This window comes from Oncorhynchus nerka, linkage group LG7 (genome assembly GCF_034236695.1).
Source record: "Oncorhynchus nerka isolate Pitt River linkage group LG7, Oner_Uvic_2.0, whole genome shotgun sequence".
NCBI classification, from domain to species: Eukaryota; Metazoa; Chordata; class Actinopteri; order Salmoniformes; family Salmonidae; genus Oncorhynchus; species Oncorhynchus nerka.
In genome coordinates this window covers 59796513-59815307 of record NC_088402.1, presented here as the reverse complement: position 1 = coordinate 59815307, position 18795 = coordinate 59796513, and the positions used below count along the sequence as shown (strand labels likewise).

The 18795-nt window shown below is 44.8% G+C and overlaps 1 protein-coding gene across 3 annotated transcripts in view; it reads left to right on the top strand.

The window, feature by feature from the left end:
• The window catches only part of LOC115132090 (kazrin), a 234991-nt gene that overhangs the window by 198560 nt on the left and 17636 nt on the right, over positions 1-18795 (top strand). For 2 of the 3 annotated variants that reach the window (XM_029664330.2, XM_029664333.2), the window contains 6 exons: positions 3117-3253; positions 3494-3664; positions 5434-5517; positions 10721-10913; positions 14649-14785; positions 15449-15572. In XM_029664330.2, coding sequence (XP_029520190.1) covers positions 3117-3253; positions 3494-3664; positions 5434-5517; positions 10721-10913; positions 14649-14785; positions 15449-15572 — 846 coding nt within the window. The remainder of the gene's footprint in view (positions 1-3116; positions 3254-3493; positions 3665-5433; positions 5518-10720; positions 10914-14648; positions 14786-15448; positions 15573-18795) is intronic. The other variant, XM_029664331.2, reaches the window with a different exon arrangement.

Here is an 18795-nt window from a genome sequence, read left to right as displayed (position 1 = left end):
ATTGCATCTCAGTATAATGAATTGTGATTGGTGGCTCGCCTCAACAATCAGCTTGGCCCCTCTCCTCATTACCAGGCCTCATATACTCTGCCTGGAAAGACAGACCTTACACTAGAGTAATGAGACAGACATAGAGAGGTCTGAAAAGCTAGAATCTGTGAATGGTGGTATCCATACAGTAGCTGCTGCTAATTGTCTTATTTCGATGAAAAACCACCAGTGCCACATTTGGTCTTAGCTGCTGAATAGATACAGAGAGTTACTTTGCTATGTGTCAGAAGTGAATTAAATTAAATTAAAATCTCCTCTACGGTCGATAAATGGTGGGTGCGTTCAAATTAAAAGTAACACTGCAGTGCCAAGTTGTATGTGGCAGATTCACACAGTAACGACTGAATCGAATAATCAAGTGTGTTGGGTTTTGCAAATTCAGCCCAAGCTCAATTTAATTTGAAATATTTTCATCTTCATCTTTTATCTTTTATCAAAGTCTCTGCTGCTTTCCTGCCCAGATTCCCCCACTGAAATGTCTTTGCTACTGGTCTTCGCAGTCCCCGGACTAGCAGTTAATGAGGAATGGTTGATCCATTATTAAATGGTAGCTCCCCTGGCTCGCTCGTAAACTACAGGATCTCTGCAGCAGTAAGGGTCAAAGGTCAGCCAGGGGAATTATGTTTTACAGTGACCCCCCCCCCCCCTTTGTAGTACAGTGTAGGGTAATATTTGATGAACATATGAACATATGATTTTAAGGTAAAATAAAGGCAACACCAACATAAAGGGTGTTGTACCACCACGTCGCATATAGTGTACATCGTTTTCATGCTCATTAAACCATTCAGAGACCACTCGTGTGCAGTGAATGGGGCCATTGTCATCCTGGAAGAGACCACTCCCATCAGGATAGACATGATTCACCATAGGTTGAAGGTGATCACTCAGAATGGCTGCATTTATTGGTGTTTACATTGGCCTGTAAGGGGACCTAAACCATGTCAGGAAAATGCACGCCACACCATAACAGAGCCGACAGAACCCTTCACCGTGGGAAACAAGCACTCGGGCCTGTAGGTTTCTTTTGGCAACTGTGCCTGCCCAGCATTTTTATACATGACCCTAAGCATGATGGGACTCACTGTGGTTCAGTCACACAGGACAGGGCGTAGGAGCCTCTCGAGTAACCGAAAGTTCCCACAGGAACATAATGTTCCAATCCACACACACTAATGAATGAAGCCACTATATAGTGAACTGCTTTTGTCCAGGGCCAATCGGGCTCAATAGTGCACTACGTAGGGAATAGAGTGCCACATTATGAAAGAAAGACAGCTGTAATCAAAAATGAGTGTGCAATGTGTGGTCACAAACCACATATGCCTTTGTCTCATAGACAATGCTGAGATAGGGTAGAGCGAATGAGGTAGGGTTATGGTCTGTGAAGTGTTTTGCAGGAACCGTGGGTAGATGGACAAGATTGGTCCGTGTCCCGCTGCTAGTAATGCATTTGTGTTTTTCCAGTGTGTTTTGTTCTCCTCTCACTCCCGCTGTTACCTGGAATGCCCTTGAGCTGATGCACGCACACGTATGTTCACAGACACACACACACACACACAGACACACACACGCGTTCATCCATAAACACACTCACACCCACATACGGACATTCACGCATACACACACATCGAGGGGAGAGCAGTTGCTGGTTTTATCATAGAGACACTGTATGAAAAGACATCCGTTCAGTTCGGTTTTTTTGGTCCTCAAACTCTACACACGACATTAGCTCCAGGTCTGTTTGCCCGGTTCCCTGGTGGTTTGCCCTGTCTCATCTGATAATGACTTTTGGAGTGGCTGGAGTCTTGGAGAAGCCATCCGTGTCTCTGAGAATGGAAGTCATTAATATGGTTGTCAGTGAAGGTGGCACTCTGGCGGTTTCCTGTCTCACCTGTCCGGCTTAAAGCAGAACCTCTGGGTCTCTGAAGGAACTGAGACAACGCCACATCCCTCCTAATTCTGTCTATTTATGAACGCACCACACACGAACTGTAACAACGAACAAGGCTCTGCCTCTATGGGTTGTAGAGGAAGTTTTTGTTGCCAAATACGAGATTATTATTTATTTTTTTGCTCTGCCACTTTTTCTCTCAGCTCAAAGGGAGCTTTGATAGAATTTCCTGTAGCAGGTGCAGAAAGGAGCGAAGCTTCCTGTCGGCCTGACCAATGAGGGGGATCTCTTTGTTTTTGTGGTCCGGCCAGGTGGCTCAGTCATACATTACATTGGCATGGGGATTGGTCTCCCGGAGACTGCGGGTGAGCAGAGGGAGTAAAAAGAGGGTGAATCTGTCCTTGTGAAAAGTTGGCGCTGGGTTGATGCGTCCGTCCGAGTGTGTGAGCGACCCCCAGATGCAGTCTGTGAACGTCGCTCAATTGCGGTGTCTGCAATGGAACTTAATTAATGAGACCCAGCTGGAGGCTTGGCTATGTGAGAGATGTGGAGAGAGAGAGATGTTGCCATCTCCCAGCTTAAACCAAAGTCATGAGGTAAATGTGGTTAGATTAAATCGATATAACTTAAGGGAGAATCAAAGAGAAAAGAGCAGAGAAACAGAGCAGGTGTTTATCTACGTTGATCCCCACTCTGCAGTACGGCTGGGTTAAGTGACAGAGTGGAGGTCCACCTTTCTGCATCCCTCTCAGGCTCTGTAAGATTTAAATGGCAGTTGAGATGAAGAGATTGACATAAAGGCCCATCTCTGATTCACTTTTCCATCAACAAGCTCCCACTCAGCATTAGACATGCAAGAGCAGGCTTATCGAAGGATCTCTATACACTGCTCATTTGTCCCCAACTGAATTTAAAAAGAAGTGCATTGTGCTTGTGTGTACTTTGCCTTTTCTCACAGTTCAACAAATGTGGTACTGTAGTTAGTGTTCACACTGTGTATTACTAGTAGTATTAGTAGATATTCAACTCTGCTTTGGAATGGAATAGTCCTTCTGAGACGATCCTAATATGGACACCGTACACTTGTGACAATAATGTTAACAAACATAGAACTGAACATATATCCTCTGTATAGAGACTATGCTAACTGACTCTCTTATTCTCTTCACAGCGATGAAGGCGGACCGGAAGCGTTTGAAGGCGGAGAAAGCAGATCTGGTCAACCAGATGCAGCAGCTCTACGCCACACTGGAGAGCCGAGAGGAGCAGCTCCGTGACTTCATCCGCAACTACGAACAGCACAGAAAAGTATGACACGTCTCACACACACACACACACACACACACACACACACACACACACACAGGGCTTTATTAGCTTTTATTAAGATACAAAGTGCACAAATCATAGAAGTAGGATAATGATTGTCATTAACTTGTTATGTCATTGTAAGTAATTGAAAAGATTAATGAATGTGTGCCCCTCTCCTCTTACTCTCCCCTCTCTCTCCCCCAAATCGCCCACTACCCCCCTCTCTCTGCCTGTCAGGAGAGTGAGGATGCGGTGAAAGTGCTGGCTAAGGAGAAGGACCTGTTGGAGAGGGAGAAGTGGGACCTACGGCGGCAGACTAAGGAATCTACTGAGCACTCCGGCGCCCTACGCTCCCAACTGGACCTGAAGGAGAACAGGATCAAGGAGCTGGAGGCCGAGCTGGCCATGGTGAGACACACACACTCATACAAGTTGAAGTCGGAAGTTTACATAAACTCAGTTTTTCACAATTCCTGACATTTAATCCTGGTCTTAGGTCAGTTAGGATCACCACTTTATTTTAAGAATGTGAAATGTCAGAATAATAGTAGAGAGAGTGATTTATTTCAGCTTTTATTTCTTTCAACACATTCCAGTGGGTCAGAGGTTTACATACACACAATTACTATTTGGTAGCATTGTCTTTAAATTGTTTAACTTGGGTCAAATGTTTCAGGTAGCCTTCCACAAGCTAACTCACAATAAGTTGGGTGAATTTTGATCAGGTTTGGTCAGGTAACTGAGTCAGGTTTGTAGGCCTCCTTGCTCGCTCCCACTTTTTCTGTTCTGCCCACACATTTTATATAGGATTGATGTCAGGGCTTTGTGATGTCCACTCGAATACCTTGACTTTGTTGTCCTTAAGCCATTCTGCCACAACTTTGGAAGTATGCCTGGGGTCATTCTTCATTTGGAAGACCCATTTGCGACCAAGCTTTAACTTCCTGACTGATGTCTTGAGATGTTGCTTCAATATATCCACTTAATTTTCCTCCCTCATGAAGCCATCTATTTCGTGAAGTGCACCAGTCCCTCCTGCAGCAAAACACCCCCACAACATGATGCTGCCACCCCGTGCTTCACGGATGGGATGGTGTTCTTTGGCTTGCAAGCCACCCCCTTTTTCCTCCAAACATAACGATGGTCATTATGGCCAAACAGTTCTATTTTTGTTTCATCAGACCACAGGACATTTCTCCAAAAAGTACAATCTTTGTCCCCATGTGCAGTAGCAAACCTTTTTTATGGCGGTTTTGGAGCATTGGCTTCTTCCTTGCTGTGCAGCCTTTCAGGTTATGTCGATATAGGACTCGTTTTACTGTGGATATAGATACTTTTGTACCTGTTTCCTCCAGCATCTTCACAAGGTCCTTTGCTGTTGTTCTGGGATTGATTTGCTCTTTTCACACCAAAGTACGTTCATCTCTAGGAGACAGAGCGCATCTCCTTCCTGAGCGGTATGATGGCTGCGTGGTCCCATGGTGTTTATACTTGAGTACTATTGTTTGTACAGATGAATGTGGTACCTTCAGGCGTTTGAAAATTGCTCACAAGGATGAACCAGACTTGTAGAGGTCTACAATTTTTTTTCTGAGGTCTTGGCTGATTTCTTTTGATTTTCCCATGATGTCAAGCAAAGAGGCATGGAGTTTGAAGGTAGGCCTTGAAATACATCCGCAGGTACACCTCCAATTGACTCAAATTATGTCAATTAGCCAATCAGAAGCTTCTACAGCCATGACATCCTCTTCTGGAAAGCTGTTTAAATGCACGGTCAACTTAGTGTATGTAAACTTCTGACCCACTGGAATTGTGATACAGTGAATTATAAGTGAAATAATCTGTCTGTTAACAATTGTTGGAAAAATTACTTGTCATGCACAAAGTAGATGTCCTAACCAACTTGCCAAAACTATAGTTTGTTAAAGAATCCAACCTAAGTGTATGTAAACGTCCGACTTCAACTGTACATACAGCCTGAAACACACAGAAGAATTACACACCTGCAAATACACACACGCTCGAGCCCGTTTAGCAAGTCAGGGTAAGAAACCCAGAGTTTTGCTCCATCTGTTGCTGGACCATTACACTCCTTCTACACACACACAGAAGAGCAGCCCCTCTCAACGTGTGTATGTGTGTGTGTGTGTGTGTGCCCTTCCTGTCTCCTCCCTCAGATAAGTAACAGTGTGACACAGAAAATGGAATACTGGGTGTTTGATCGCCCCGTCGACAGGGAGCCTTCCCCTAGGGTCATGTCGGTAAGAACGGACCCCCTGCTCGCCTCTCTTTGTGACACCCCCCCCCCCCCCCCACCCCCACCCCCGCCACGTCGCTCTATTTCAAAGCGTGCCGCCATTCCCCTGATCTTCTCCCCAGTGTGAAATTCATTTAGGGAGTCCTGGGTTCGAATAGTATTTGAAATCCACCAAATGCTTTAGTTGTGCTTGATGGAGCTTGCCTGGCGCAACAAAAACCATTCGAATAGTCCAGAAAAGAGCCAATCCCGTCCTTCTGGCACTCCACACAGGCTTGTGCAATCAAATACTATTTGAACCCAGCTCTGGTATGCACGTGCATCACTAACCCCCTGGTTGATGCCAATGGTCCGATAACCTCTTGATGGAATGATCCCTATTTGAGTCGATTTGTGAATGATTTGAATGTTCTCAATCTGATTGACCCCTTTTCTTGGTTTCATCTAACTCGGAGTGACTAGAAGGATCATCTGGTGTAGTTGTTAGGGAAGTGCATTGATGAATTAATGAACTAACATCTGAGTTCCACACATGGGCTCATGGTTTGACCAGGGAAATGCTTAGCACTCTGTCCTAAGGATTGTGAACGGGTCATTTAAGAGGTTGGTGACGTTTTTGGTGGTGGTGATGATGATGATGATGATGGGTTGATGATTATGATAATTCGGATGAGGGTACTACTGTTGCAAAGGAAGGGTATATTACTGGCAACTTTCAAAGCTTACCAGTAAAGTACCAGCCTTTTGGTAACTTTCAACATTTACATTTACATTTACATTTAAGTCATTTAGCAGACGCTCTTATCCAGAGCGACTTACAAATTGGTGCGTTCACCTTAAGACATCCAGTGGAACAGCCACTTTACAATAGTGCATCTAAATCTTTTAAGGGGGGTGAGAAGGATTACTTTATCCTATCCTAGGTATTCCTGAAAGAGGTGGGGTTTCAGGTGTCTCCGGAAGGTGGTGATTGACTCCGCTGTCCTGGCGTCGTGAGGGAGTTTGTTCCACCATTGGGGGGCCAGAGCAGCGAACAGTTTTGACTGGGCTGCGCGGGAACTGTACTTCCTCAGTGGTAGGGAGGCAAGCAGGCCAGAGGTGGATGAACGCAGTGCCCTTGTTTGGGTGTAGGGCCTGATCAGAGCCTGGAGGTACTGAGGTGCCGTTCCCCTCACAGCTCCGTAGGCAAGCACCATGGTCTTGTAGCGGATGCGAGCTTCAACTGGAAGCCAGTGGAGAGAGCGGAGGAGCGGGGTGACGTGAGAGAACTTGGGAAGGTTGAACACCAGACGGGCTGCGGCGTTCTGGATGAGTTGTAGGGGTTTAATGGCACAGGCAGGGAGCCCAGCCAACAGCGAGTTGCAGTAATCCAGACGGGAGATGACAAGTGCCTGGATTAGGACCTGCGCTGCTTCCTGTGTGAGGCAGGGTCGTACTCTGCGGATGTTGTAGAGCATGAACCTACAAGAACGGGCCACCGCCTTGATGTTAGTTGAGAACGACAGGGTGTTGTCCAGGATCACGCCAAGGTTCTTAGCGCTCTGGGAGGAGGACACAATGGAGTTGTCAACCGTGATGGCGAGATCATGGAATGGGCAGTCCTTCCCCGGGAGGAAGAGCAGCTCCGTCTTGCCGAGGTTCAGCTTGAGGTGGTGATCCGTCATCCACACTGATATGTCTGCCAGACATGCAGAGATGCGATTCGCCACCTGGTCATCAGAAGGGGGAAAGGAGAAGATTAATTGTGTGTCGTCTGCATAGCAATGATAGGAGAGACCATGTGAGGTTATGACAGAGCCAAGTGACTTGGTGTATAGCGAGAATAGGAGAGGGCCTAGAACAGAGCCCTGGGGGACGCCAGTGGTGAGAGCGCGTGGTGAGGAGACAGATTCTCGCCACGCCACCTGGTAGGAGCGACCTGTCAGGTAGGACGCAATCCAAGCGTGGGCCGCGCCGGAGATGCCCAACTCGGAGAATTTCAAGGATTTTATGTAATTTATCACAAGTTATCTAGTGGCTGTTTTGGATCATTTAGATTACCACAGGTGTCTACTTATCTCTGGCCCGCTGTGTGGCCTTATCACATGTAAAGTACACTGAGTAAAAAATATCAACAGAACATGTAAGGTGTTGGTCACATGTTTCATGAGCTGAAATAAAAGTTAGCAGACATTTTTCATATGCACAAAAAAAGCTTTTTTCTCTTCAATTTTGTGCACACGTTTGTTTACATCCCTGTTGGTGAGCATTTCCCCTTTGCCTAGATAATCCATCCACCTGACAGGTGTGACATATCAAGAAGCTGATTAAACGGCATGATCATTACACAAGTGCAACTTGTGCTGGGGACAATAAATGGCCGCTCTAAAATGTGCAGTTTTGTCACATGGCGCAATGCCACAGATGTCTCAAGTTTTGAGGGAGCGTACAATTGGCGTGCTGACTGCAGGAATGTCCACCGGAGCTGTTGCCAGATTATTCAGTGTTCATTTCTCTACCATAAACCACCTCCTTTGTTGTTTTAGAGAATGTGGCAGTATGTCCAACCAGCCTCACAACTGCAAACCACGTGTAACCACACCAGCCCAGGACCTCCACATCTGACTTCCTCTTGCATTGGGATCGTCTGCGACCAGCCACCCAGACAGCTGATGAAACTGTGAGTTCGCACAACCTAAGCATTTCTGCACAAACTGTCAGAAACCATCTCAGGGAAGCACATCTGCGTGCTCGTCGTCCTCACTAGAGTCTTGACCTGACTGCAGTTCGGCGTTGTAACTGAATTCAGTGGGCAAGTGCTCGCCTTCAATGGCCACTGGCACACTGGAGAAGTGTTATTTTCACGGATACATCCCGGGTTTCATCTGTGCCGGACAGATGGCGAGGAGTTTGCTGATGTCAACGTTATGGACAGAGTGCTCCATGGTGGCGTTGGGGTTATGGTATGGGCAGGCATAAGCTATGGACAACGAACACAATTGCATTTTATCGATGGCAATTTCAATTCACCAAGATACCGTGACGGGATCCTGAGGCCCATTGTCGTGCCATTCATCCACCGCCATCACCTCATGTTTCAGCATGATAATACACGGCCCCATGTCGCAAGGATCTGTAGACAGTTCTTGGAAGCTGAAAATGTCCCAGTTCTTCCATGGCCTGCATACTCACCAGGCATGTTTGGGATGCTCCCGCCAGCAACTTCGAACAGGCATTGAAGAGGAGTGGGAAAATATTCCACAGGCCACAATCAACAGCCTGATCAACTCTATGCGAAGGAGATGTGTCATGATGCATTAAGGCAAATGGTGGTCACACCAGATGCTGACTGGTTTTCTGATCCACTCCCCAATCTTTTTTTGAAGGTATCTGTGACCAACAGATGCATATCTGTATTCCCAGTCATGTGAAATCCATAGATTAGGCCCTAATGAATCTATTTCAATTGACTGATTTCCTTATATGAACTGTAACTCAGTAAAATCCTTGAAATTGTTGCATGCTGCACTTGTATTTTTGTTTAGTGTATATAATATAATCAAATAAGATTTCAAAATAAATTATTATAAACCATCAACTTAGCAAATACCCTTGGTGTTTAATATTTATTTTACTATGTCAATAATATGTTTTGGCACCAAACTGGTGGCAGTTGTGAAAAAAGTAAATAGTTGGAGGAGTTGCAGAGTTAATTGAAAATAATGCCATTGTTGATTAGATGCTTCTTTCAGTAATTAGGCTATTTCCTCTTGAACCATATGGTCTATCCACCAGGAACTCATAGACAATATAGACGCAGATATAAAAAAAATGAATAGTAAATATGAATGACGTTATAAAAGTATAAATTACTTAAGTTACCATAGATTACCATAAATAACCTGTTAATTACCAAAATTACAGAAGATTCCAGTAACTTTGGTAAATTACCATTAGCTTTGCAACCCTAGGGGTGACGATGATGATGATCTATTTCGCTCTCATGCTCTCTTTCTATTTTCCCCCACATCCCCTTTCTTTCACTATCTACCCCCCCCCCCCCCCCCCCTCTTACTCCCTCTCTCTCGCAATTCAATCTCAATTTAAGGGGCTTCATTGGCATGGGAAGCATATGTTTACAGTGCCAAAGCAAGTGAAATAGATCATAAACAAAAGTGAAATAAACAATAAAAAATGAACAGTAAACATTACACTTACATAAGTTCCAAAATAATAAAGACATTGCAAAGGCATATTATGTCTATATACAGTGTTGTAATGTTGTACAAATAGTTCAAGTAGAAAAGTGAGAATAAATCAACATAAATGTAGGTTGTATTTACAATGGTGTTTGTTCTTCACTGCTTGCCCTTTTCTTGTGGCAACAGGTCACAAATGTTGCTGCTGTGATTGCACACTGTTGTATTTCACCATTTTTTTCCTCATGATTTGGTTGGGTCTAATTGTGTTGCTGTCCTGGGGCTCTGTGGGGTCTGTTTGTGTTTGTGAACAGAGCCCCAGAACCAGCTTGCTTAGGGGACTCTTCTCATTGTTAATTTCTCTGTCGGTGATGCCTTTGTTATGGAAAGATTTGGAGTCACTTCCTTTTAGGTGGTTGTAGAATTGAATGGTTCTTTTCTGGATTTTGATAATTAGTGGGTATCGGCCTAATTCTGCTCTGCATGCATTATTTGGAGTTTTACGTTGTACACAGAGTATATTTTTGCAGAATTCTGCATGCAATCTCTCAATTTGGTGTTTGTCCCATGTCTTTGTCACTCTCTCACATCCTCTCTCTCTCCCCCCACTTCTCCCTCACCTCTCTCTACCCCACTCCCTCTCTCTCTTTTTCTCTGTCTGTGTGTTGGCTGTAAACACTTCCCCTAGCTATTCTGTCCATCTCTCAGCATCAGTGAGCGATTTCACACATCAAAGGGGAACACGCGTACGGCTGAATTTTTCATGAAACACAGACAGACGAGAAAGCCCAACAGAGACCAAAACCCACACAGCAGTGTCACTATTGTAGTTGGCTGTTTTATATACATGTGCACACTTGATCGCACCCAAACACACACATACATTATGAACGTTCACACTCACTTGCGAAGAGTCGTGAATAGCCATCTTGCTGTAGGAATAGATTGTAAAATTGGCGATGGTAATGCCGCATGGGGCTGATGTGTGTGTGTGTCCGTGTGTGTGTGTGTGTTTGTGTTCCCTCCTAGGCGAAACAGTCCTTAGCGACCCTAACTAAGGATGTGCCCAAGCGCCAGTCTCTAGCCATGCCCACAGAGGCGGTTGTCAACGGCAACAACCAAGAGTGGGTGATGCACGCGGACCTGCCCCTCACCGCAGCCATCCGGCAGAGTCAACAGACCCTCTACCACGTCCACACAGGCCACCCCACAGACAGACAAGGTGAGGCACACGCACGCACACACACACACACACGCATGCACACACACACACAAAGGATGACACTGGTGGGACTGTTAGCCATGTTTAACTGAGTTAAGGACGTTAAGAACGTACCATAAGCTCACTCCATGTCGAACATTAAATGTTGGTACCTTTTGGGTGGCTCAAACTGTTGGAGCGTTCTCAAGGAGTGTGTTAGCAATGCAGAGGTCCCGAGTTTGAGCCAGGTATGAGCCTAATCGGGGGAAGTGGTACTCGCTAAGCAAGCAATGTGACGACTGATTTCCTCCTGATGTCACAATGCATGGTAACTTTTGAACAACAAAATCTGTATATGCGTCTTACTTTACTATAACCTTTGCCTGATCAAGGTTGGTTAAAATGTAATGATGCACACCAGTCACTGACTTTATCAATAAATGCATCGAGGACGTCGTCCCCACAGTGACTGTACGTACATTCGCACTGAGCTAAAGGGTAGAGCTGCCGCTTTCAAGGTGCGGGGCTCTAACCCGGAAGCTTGTAAGAAATCCGGCTATGCCCTGCAACGAACCATCAAACAGGCAAAGCGTCAATACATGGCTAAGATTGAGTCATACTACACCGGCTCCGACACTCATCTTATGTGGCAGGACGTGCAAACTATTACAGACTACAAAGGGAAGCACAGCCGCGAGCTGCCCAGTGACACCAGCCTACCAGATGAGCTAAATCACTTCTATGCTTGCTTCGAGGCTGTAACAGCTGTCCTCTTCGTCTGAGGAGGAGTAGGAAGGATCGGACCAATATGCAGCGTGGTAAGTGTCCATGTTCATATTTATTCAACTCAGAACACTAAGACCAAAATAACAAAAATAGACCAACACGAAACAGGTGCAGACACAGAGACAGAAAACAACTACCCACACCCATAGTGGGAAAACAGGCTGCCTAAGTATGGTTCTCAAGCAGAGACAACGATTTCCAGCTGCCTCTGATTGGGAACCATACCAGGCCAAACACATAGAAATACAAAACCTAGACTACAAAACATAGAATGCCCACCCAAACTCACGCCCTGACCAAACTTAAACAGAGACATAAAAAAGGAACTAAGGTCAGGACGTGACAGAGGCAAGCAACACTGAGGCATGCATGAGAGCATCAGCTGTTCCGGACGACTGTGTGATCACACTCACGTCAGCTACGGAGAGCAAGATCTTTAAACAGGTCAACATTCAAAAGGCTGCGGGGCCCGGTGGATTACCTTGATATGTGCTCCGGGCATGTGATGACCAACTGGCAGGTGTCTTCACTGACATTTTCAACATGTCCCTGATTGAGTCTGTAATACCAACATGTTTCAAGCAGACCACCATAGTCCCTGTGCCCAAGAACACGAAAGCAACCTGCCTAGATGACCACTAAAGGCTGGTAATGGTTCACATCAACACCATTATCCCAGAAACCCTAGACCCACTCCAATTTGCATACCGCCAAAACAGATCCACAGGTGATGTAATCTCTATTGCACTCCACACTGCCCTTTCCCACTTGGACAAAAGGAACACCTATGTGAGAATGCTATTCATTGACTACAGCTCAGCGTTCAACACCATAGTATCCTCAAAGCTCATCACTAAGCTAAGGATCCTGGGACTAAACACCTCCCTCTGCAACTGGATACTGGACTTCTTGACGGGCCGCCCCCAGGTGGTGAGGGTAAGTAGAAACACATCTGCCACGCTGATCCTCAACACTGGAGCCCCCAGGGGTGTGTGCTCAGTCCCTTCCTGTACTCACTGTTCACCCACGACTGCATGGCCAGGCCCGACTCCAACACCATCATTAAGTTTGCAGACGACACAACAGTGGTAGGCCTGATCACCCATAATGACGAGACAGCCTATAGGGAGGTGGTCAGAGACCTGGCCGGGTGGTGCCAGAATAACAACCTATCCATCAACGTAACCAAGATGAAGGAGATGATTGTGGACTACAGGACAAGGAGGACCGAGCACACCCCCATTCTCATCGACGGGGCTGTAGTGGAGCAGGTTGATAGCTTCAAGTTCCTTGGTGTCCACATCACCAACAAGCTAGAATGAGGCCTCGCGGGAGGCCAGCTGTGCCATCAGAGACTCTGGGTTCGCGCCCAGGCTCTGTCATAACCGGCCGCGACCGGGAGGTCCGTGGGGCGACGCACAATTGGCCTAGCGTCGTCCGGGTTAGGGAGGGCTTGGCCGGTAGGGATGTCCTTGTCTCATCGCGTACCAGCGACTCCTGTGGCGGGCCGGGCGCAGTGCGCGCTAACCAAGGTTGCCAGGTGCACGGTGTTTCCTCCGACACATTGGTGCGGCTGGCTTCCGGGTTGAGTTGTGTATCGGAGGACGCATGACTTTCAACCTTCGTCTCTCCCGAGCCCGTACGGGAATTGTAGCGATGAGACGAGATAGTAGCTACTAAAACAATTGGATACCACAAAATTGGGGAGAAAAAGGGGTAAAATTCACACAAAAAACACAAAAACCCCCACAAAAAAACAAGCTAGAATGGTCCAAACACACCAAGACAGTCGTGAAGAGGGCACAACAAAGCTTATTCCCTCTCAGGAAACTAAAAAGATTACAGCTGCAACATCGAGAGCATCCTGACTGGTTGCATCACTGCCTGGTACGTCAATTGCTCGGCCTCCGACCACTAGGCACTACAGAGGGTAGTGCGTACTGCCCGGTACATCACTGGGGCTAAGCTGTCTGCCATCCAAGATCTCTACACCAGGCGGTGTCAGAGGAAGGCCCTAAAAATGTACCCCAGCCACCCCAGTCATAGACTGTTCTCTCTACTACTGCATGGCAAGCAGTACTGGAGTGCTAAGTCTAGGACAAAAAGGCTTCTCAACAGTTTTTACCCCCAAGCCATAAGACTTCTGAACAGGTAATCAAATGGCTACCCGGACTATTTGCATTGTGTGCCCCCTCCCCCAACCCCTCTTTTACGCTGCTGCTACTCTCTGTTTATCATATATGCATAGTCACTTTAACTATACACTCATGTACATACTACCTCAATTGGGCCGACCAACCAGTGCTGCCGCACATTGGCTAACCGGGCCATCTGCATTGTGTCCTGCCACCCACCACCCACCACCCGCCAACCCCTCTTTTACACTACTGCTACTCTCTGTTCGTCATATATGCATAGTCACTTGAACCATGTCTACATGTACAGTGGGCAGAACAAGTATTTGATACACTGCTGATTTTGCAGGTTTTCCTACTTACAATGCATGTAGAGGTATGTAATTTGTATCATAGGTACACTTCACCTGTGAGAGACGGAATCTAAAACAAAAATCCAGAAAATCACATTGTATGATTTTTAAGTAATAAATTAGCATTTTATTTTTTACTGTTGTTTTTATTCTTTACTTACCTATTGTTCACCTAATACCTTTTTTCAATATTGGTTAGAGCCTGTAAGTAAGCATTTCCCTGTAATACCTGTTGTATTCGGCGCACATGACAAATACACTTTGATTTGATGATGTCAAAAGTGTTTACTTGTGATGTCATCAGAAACACTTATCTGCTATCTTTGTGACCACAAAACATAGAAATCCATGATGTTCCCATGTGGATATTGGGGTGGTACTGAAGATTAATATGGGGTTGACATTCTTTTTTTACATTTACCTTTGTCAACCCATTTACTTGTTTCAAACCTGTTTTTAACATTTCTTCCTTTGCCCCACAGTTGCTGCAGTCAGGGTGAGCCCGTGTCACTCCCGCCAGCCCTCCATAATCTCAGATGCCTCGGCCTTGGAGGGCGACCGCTCATCCACCCCCAGTGATATCAACTCCCCCCGCCACCGGACACACTCCCTCTGTAATGTAAGAGCTGCCCACCCCTTCAAGTAATCAACTCCTTCACAACTCTACTCTAATCCTTATCTCTCCCAATATCTCCAGTGGCTGGCGCTAAATTTGGTTCTGGGTTACGAGATTACTCTACTCCTAGCCTGGTCCCAGATTTGTTTGTGCTGGTTTGCCAACTCCCAAGTCTGCACAAACAGATCTTGGACCAGGCTACTCTACTCCCCATCTCTGAAAGCATGACCCTTGTGCTGTAGTTGAGGGAGTTTCACCAGAACAGCCCGTCTTTAAAAAAGTAGGTTTTATTTGGGATAGCTGCCTAATATATGTCTACATAGAGTTGCGTTACGAATGGGAGAAATTACATTTTGACAGATTATGTGTTGGTTTCTGGCTAGCGTAAGATCAGCTCCTGTGAAACTTATGTTGATGTTATTCCAGCCACTTCAACTGTGGTTTTGCCACTCTCGCTTCATGTATTAATTTCTTTGAATGTGCTCCCTATCAGATAACAGACACATGCCTGACTAGTTCACTCAGTATCACTTCACCTCGTTCTGTCTCTCTCTCTTTCTCTCAATCGCTAACCTTCACTCGCTATGTGTTGTATATTTCTGTTCTTCTCGTCTCTTTATCTCTGCATCTCATTCTCTCTGATCTCTCATCTGTCTCTCCCTGCAGTCACTAGAGGATCTGGAGGACCAGAAGCGTAAGAAGAAGAAAGAGAAGATGGGCCTGGGCTCTCTGTCACGTGTCTTCGCCCGGGGAAAGCAGCGCAAGTCAATGGACCCGGGTCTGTTTGACGGTACTTCAACTCCTGATTATTACATAGAGGAAGATGCAGACTGGTGAAAAGGTGGCAGAGAGTCCCACCTGTGTCCCTGAGTGGTGATGCATAAGAGGGTTTTCTGTCAGTGTGTGCGTGTGTGTTTGGCCGTACGTGTGGGTGTGTGTGTTTAGCCGTGTGTGTGTGTGCCTGTCCATGGTTGGAGACCATGTGAGAAGCCTGAGGCGCATCTTGCGTCGCTGAAGTTTAAAATATTACAAGCAAATTGCATCTGTATGTACAGTACTGTAAATAGAGTGAACAGTGTAACCACAGCCGGGATCCTTACTACGTGTGGATGTTTACTGTATCTGCAGAGCAAAAAGTGGTTGTATTTGATTCTTTTAATTGTCTTTATATTTTTAACTTTTGTTTTCGATAACTGGAAACTTGAAGGACTGCTGTATGTGTAAATAACAATCATTGTTGCACTTTGTGCTTGTAAATGTATTTTTTGCCCTGAATGCCTTTTTTTTTTGTCATAATTTTTGACCTCCTCCCTGCTTTTTGTTTAACTTATACTCCCTATTCATTGTCCTGCTTGGTCCATTCCCTCCACACGGCCATTTTGAGGAAAGTTTATTCTGACGTTAAGACTCCTCAACTAACCTCTAGTCATCCTGTGACCTAATGTCTAAAACTCCCTAAATACCCACATCTTCATTATCCTCCCGATCACCAAGAAAGTTCAAATACATTTCTTGACTGTTGTTCAAATCAAAATTTTAAAAGGGCAATCTGCGATTGCTACATAAATATTTAGACTTTTAAATTAATTATATATATATCCCAAAATATACGTTTTTTTCTGTAAAGAATGTAACATTAAGTTGACTGTATAGCCTCTAAACAAGGTTACAACTAAAATGTTGATATTATGAATGGTCAGTCCCTGTATTCATTGCTCTGTCCATGATTTTGAGAGAGGTTACATTTTTCCAGCCCCCTCCCTCAGCTTTTTACCAAAACAGCAGTGGGGTGATTGCTTTGTTATCGTTTAAACTGCAGATTGCTCCTTTAAGATGTCAGAATACAAATCGACTCCAACCTGTAGTCCAAAACATTTGGATTTCTAACATGAGCTCAGGCCCAAAAAAATTCACAAGGCCATCCCCCACATGAAACAAAAGCTGAAAACGGAGGAAATCGACTAACAATTCTATCGTCCCCGATCCAAGCATGTCAAATGTGCATGTGTAGAAGCTACCTGTTTCCTAAATGCATGGCAACTGTGGCGAAGGTGCATAAATATGGAGGAATTCAGATATGATGTCATTGTTTTAGCACTACCCACAGAGTTCTTGTGGAGCGCGACATGGTTCAATATGCCAGTAAATCAGCACAATATAAGCTCATTTTTCAGTTAAAAAAATATATAATTCTGCAGTCTACTGTTCTAATACCATAACAACAAACAGTAACGGAGAGCAATGTACTGTAGGGCGAACTTAGCAAACAAGGAATTTGTTGTAAGTACATGGGAGCCGTCATCTTTGCACCTTCGCCATTGATAATGAATAAGGCAGACATGTTAGTAGCCTCGCCAATACCTGCTGCTAACATGCGTCCTTTGTCCTGATCTTGTCTCGATCTTGTCCTGATCTTGTCTCGATCTTGTCCTGATCTTGTCTCGATCTTGTCCTGATCTTGTCTCGATCTTGTCCTGATCTTGTCTCGATCTTGTCCTGATCTTGTCTCGATCTTGTCCTGATCTTGCACGTTTACACTTATAAGATTAGATCAAAATCCATTCACAATGCGTCTTTTAATCGTCTACACCTGTCTAAAAATGTGGGCACAATGAGAATGAGGACAAGATCAGGACAAAGTACGCATATTACAACCAAGTATAAACGTAGCTAGAGAGTCAAAACGAGTTATGGGAGTCTGCAAGTTCTAAAATATTTGTTTTACAACTTTCATACATAGCTTAAATAGGCATTGATAGCTCATCCCCCCCTGTAATGTATTTGTCAAACTAGTTTAAAAAAAATACATTTTTAAAAGTATTGGAAATGTGACATCCTCAAATTCATATTCTGGGGGATTCCTAAAAGTTTAACATTTCGACAGTCGTGTCGCACCGCTTTGCTTTATCTTGGCCAGGTCGCAGTTGTAAATGAGAACTTGTTCTCAACTAGCTAACCTGGTTAAATAAAGGTGAAATAAATCAAATCAAAATTTGGCTCTAGAGTTTTAATCCTATTTTCATTACGAGGATTATCACAGTGTCAAGAGGGAAATCAGAAATAATTCAGTCCGCTTTTTCTCTAAATGACCATTGTCTTCCAAACTTTCTGCAGAATAAATTAATGCCATTCTCAAATATATCGTATATAATTGTAGCTCTAAAATACAATATAACTTACAAGCTTGTCATGGTTTCACTGTAAAAAGTGGCTCTAATTTGAAATTGATTGAAAAATCGTGTTTGAAATTGTATACAGTAGACAACGCTGATTCATCCTGAAAAGTGCACTACCTTGCAACCTATTTGGAAATGAGGGTCAGTCTGACAGACATTATAGATTCAGGTTTGATTGACAGGTGTGGGGGGGGGTTGGATGGCACAAGAGGTTGGAAGGGTTGAGAGAGGGAAGTATTTCTGATGAGAGGTTGCCCTGCGTGTTAATACCAAATTGAGCCAGGCTAATCAAACTGAAACAAATGCACACCTTAGACCCCCCCCCACTAGTAACCCCTGTGCTGGACTAAAAACAGCAGTCAGATTTGGAGGTTCAAGCCATTGCTGAAAAGGCAATTAAATAGGTGCCCAAGGTTAATAGTGTTTTACCCCGGGGAACAAAACACATTAGATTAAATTAGTATCTTTTCCCTTTTTCCCTGAGCAGAAGCTTTATTGGAAACCCCATGTAAGACTGCTGGCTAACGGGTCATCCTACCTGCTAGAAAATGGAAACACTCATTAAAATGAAAGGGCAGCTTTAGCAATTGGAGGTCCCTCAATAAGCATTTAGAGGATTATTATATGTGGGACATAATACACATTTGATCTCATTCATAGGCATCACACTCATAGATGCTTATGTCAACAACCACAGGTTGCATACCATGTGCCATGTGGATGGTAGCTGACATAAGCAGTTATAACTGTTTTGTTGGAGAGTGTATTGACTCACCCTTGACGATGTAATTAAGGGTCCGTTTATTGAAGTTATTATTCAGGGTCCTTAGATCAAAA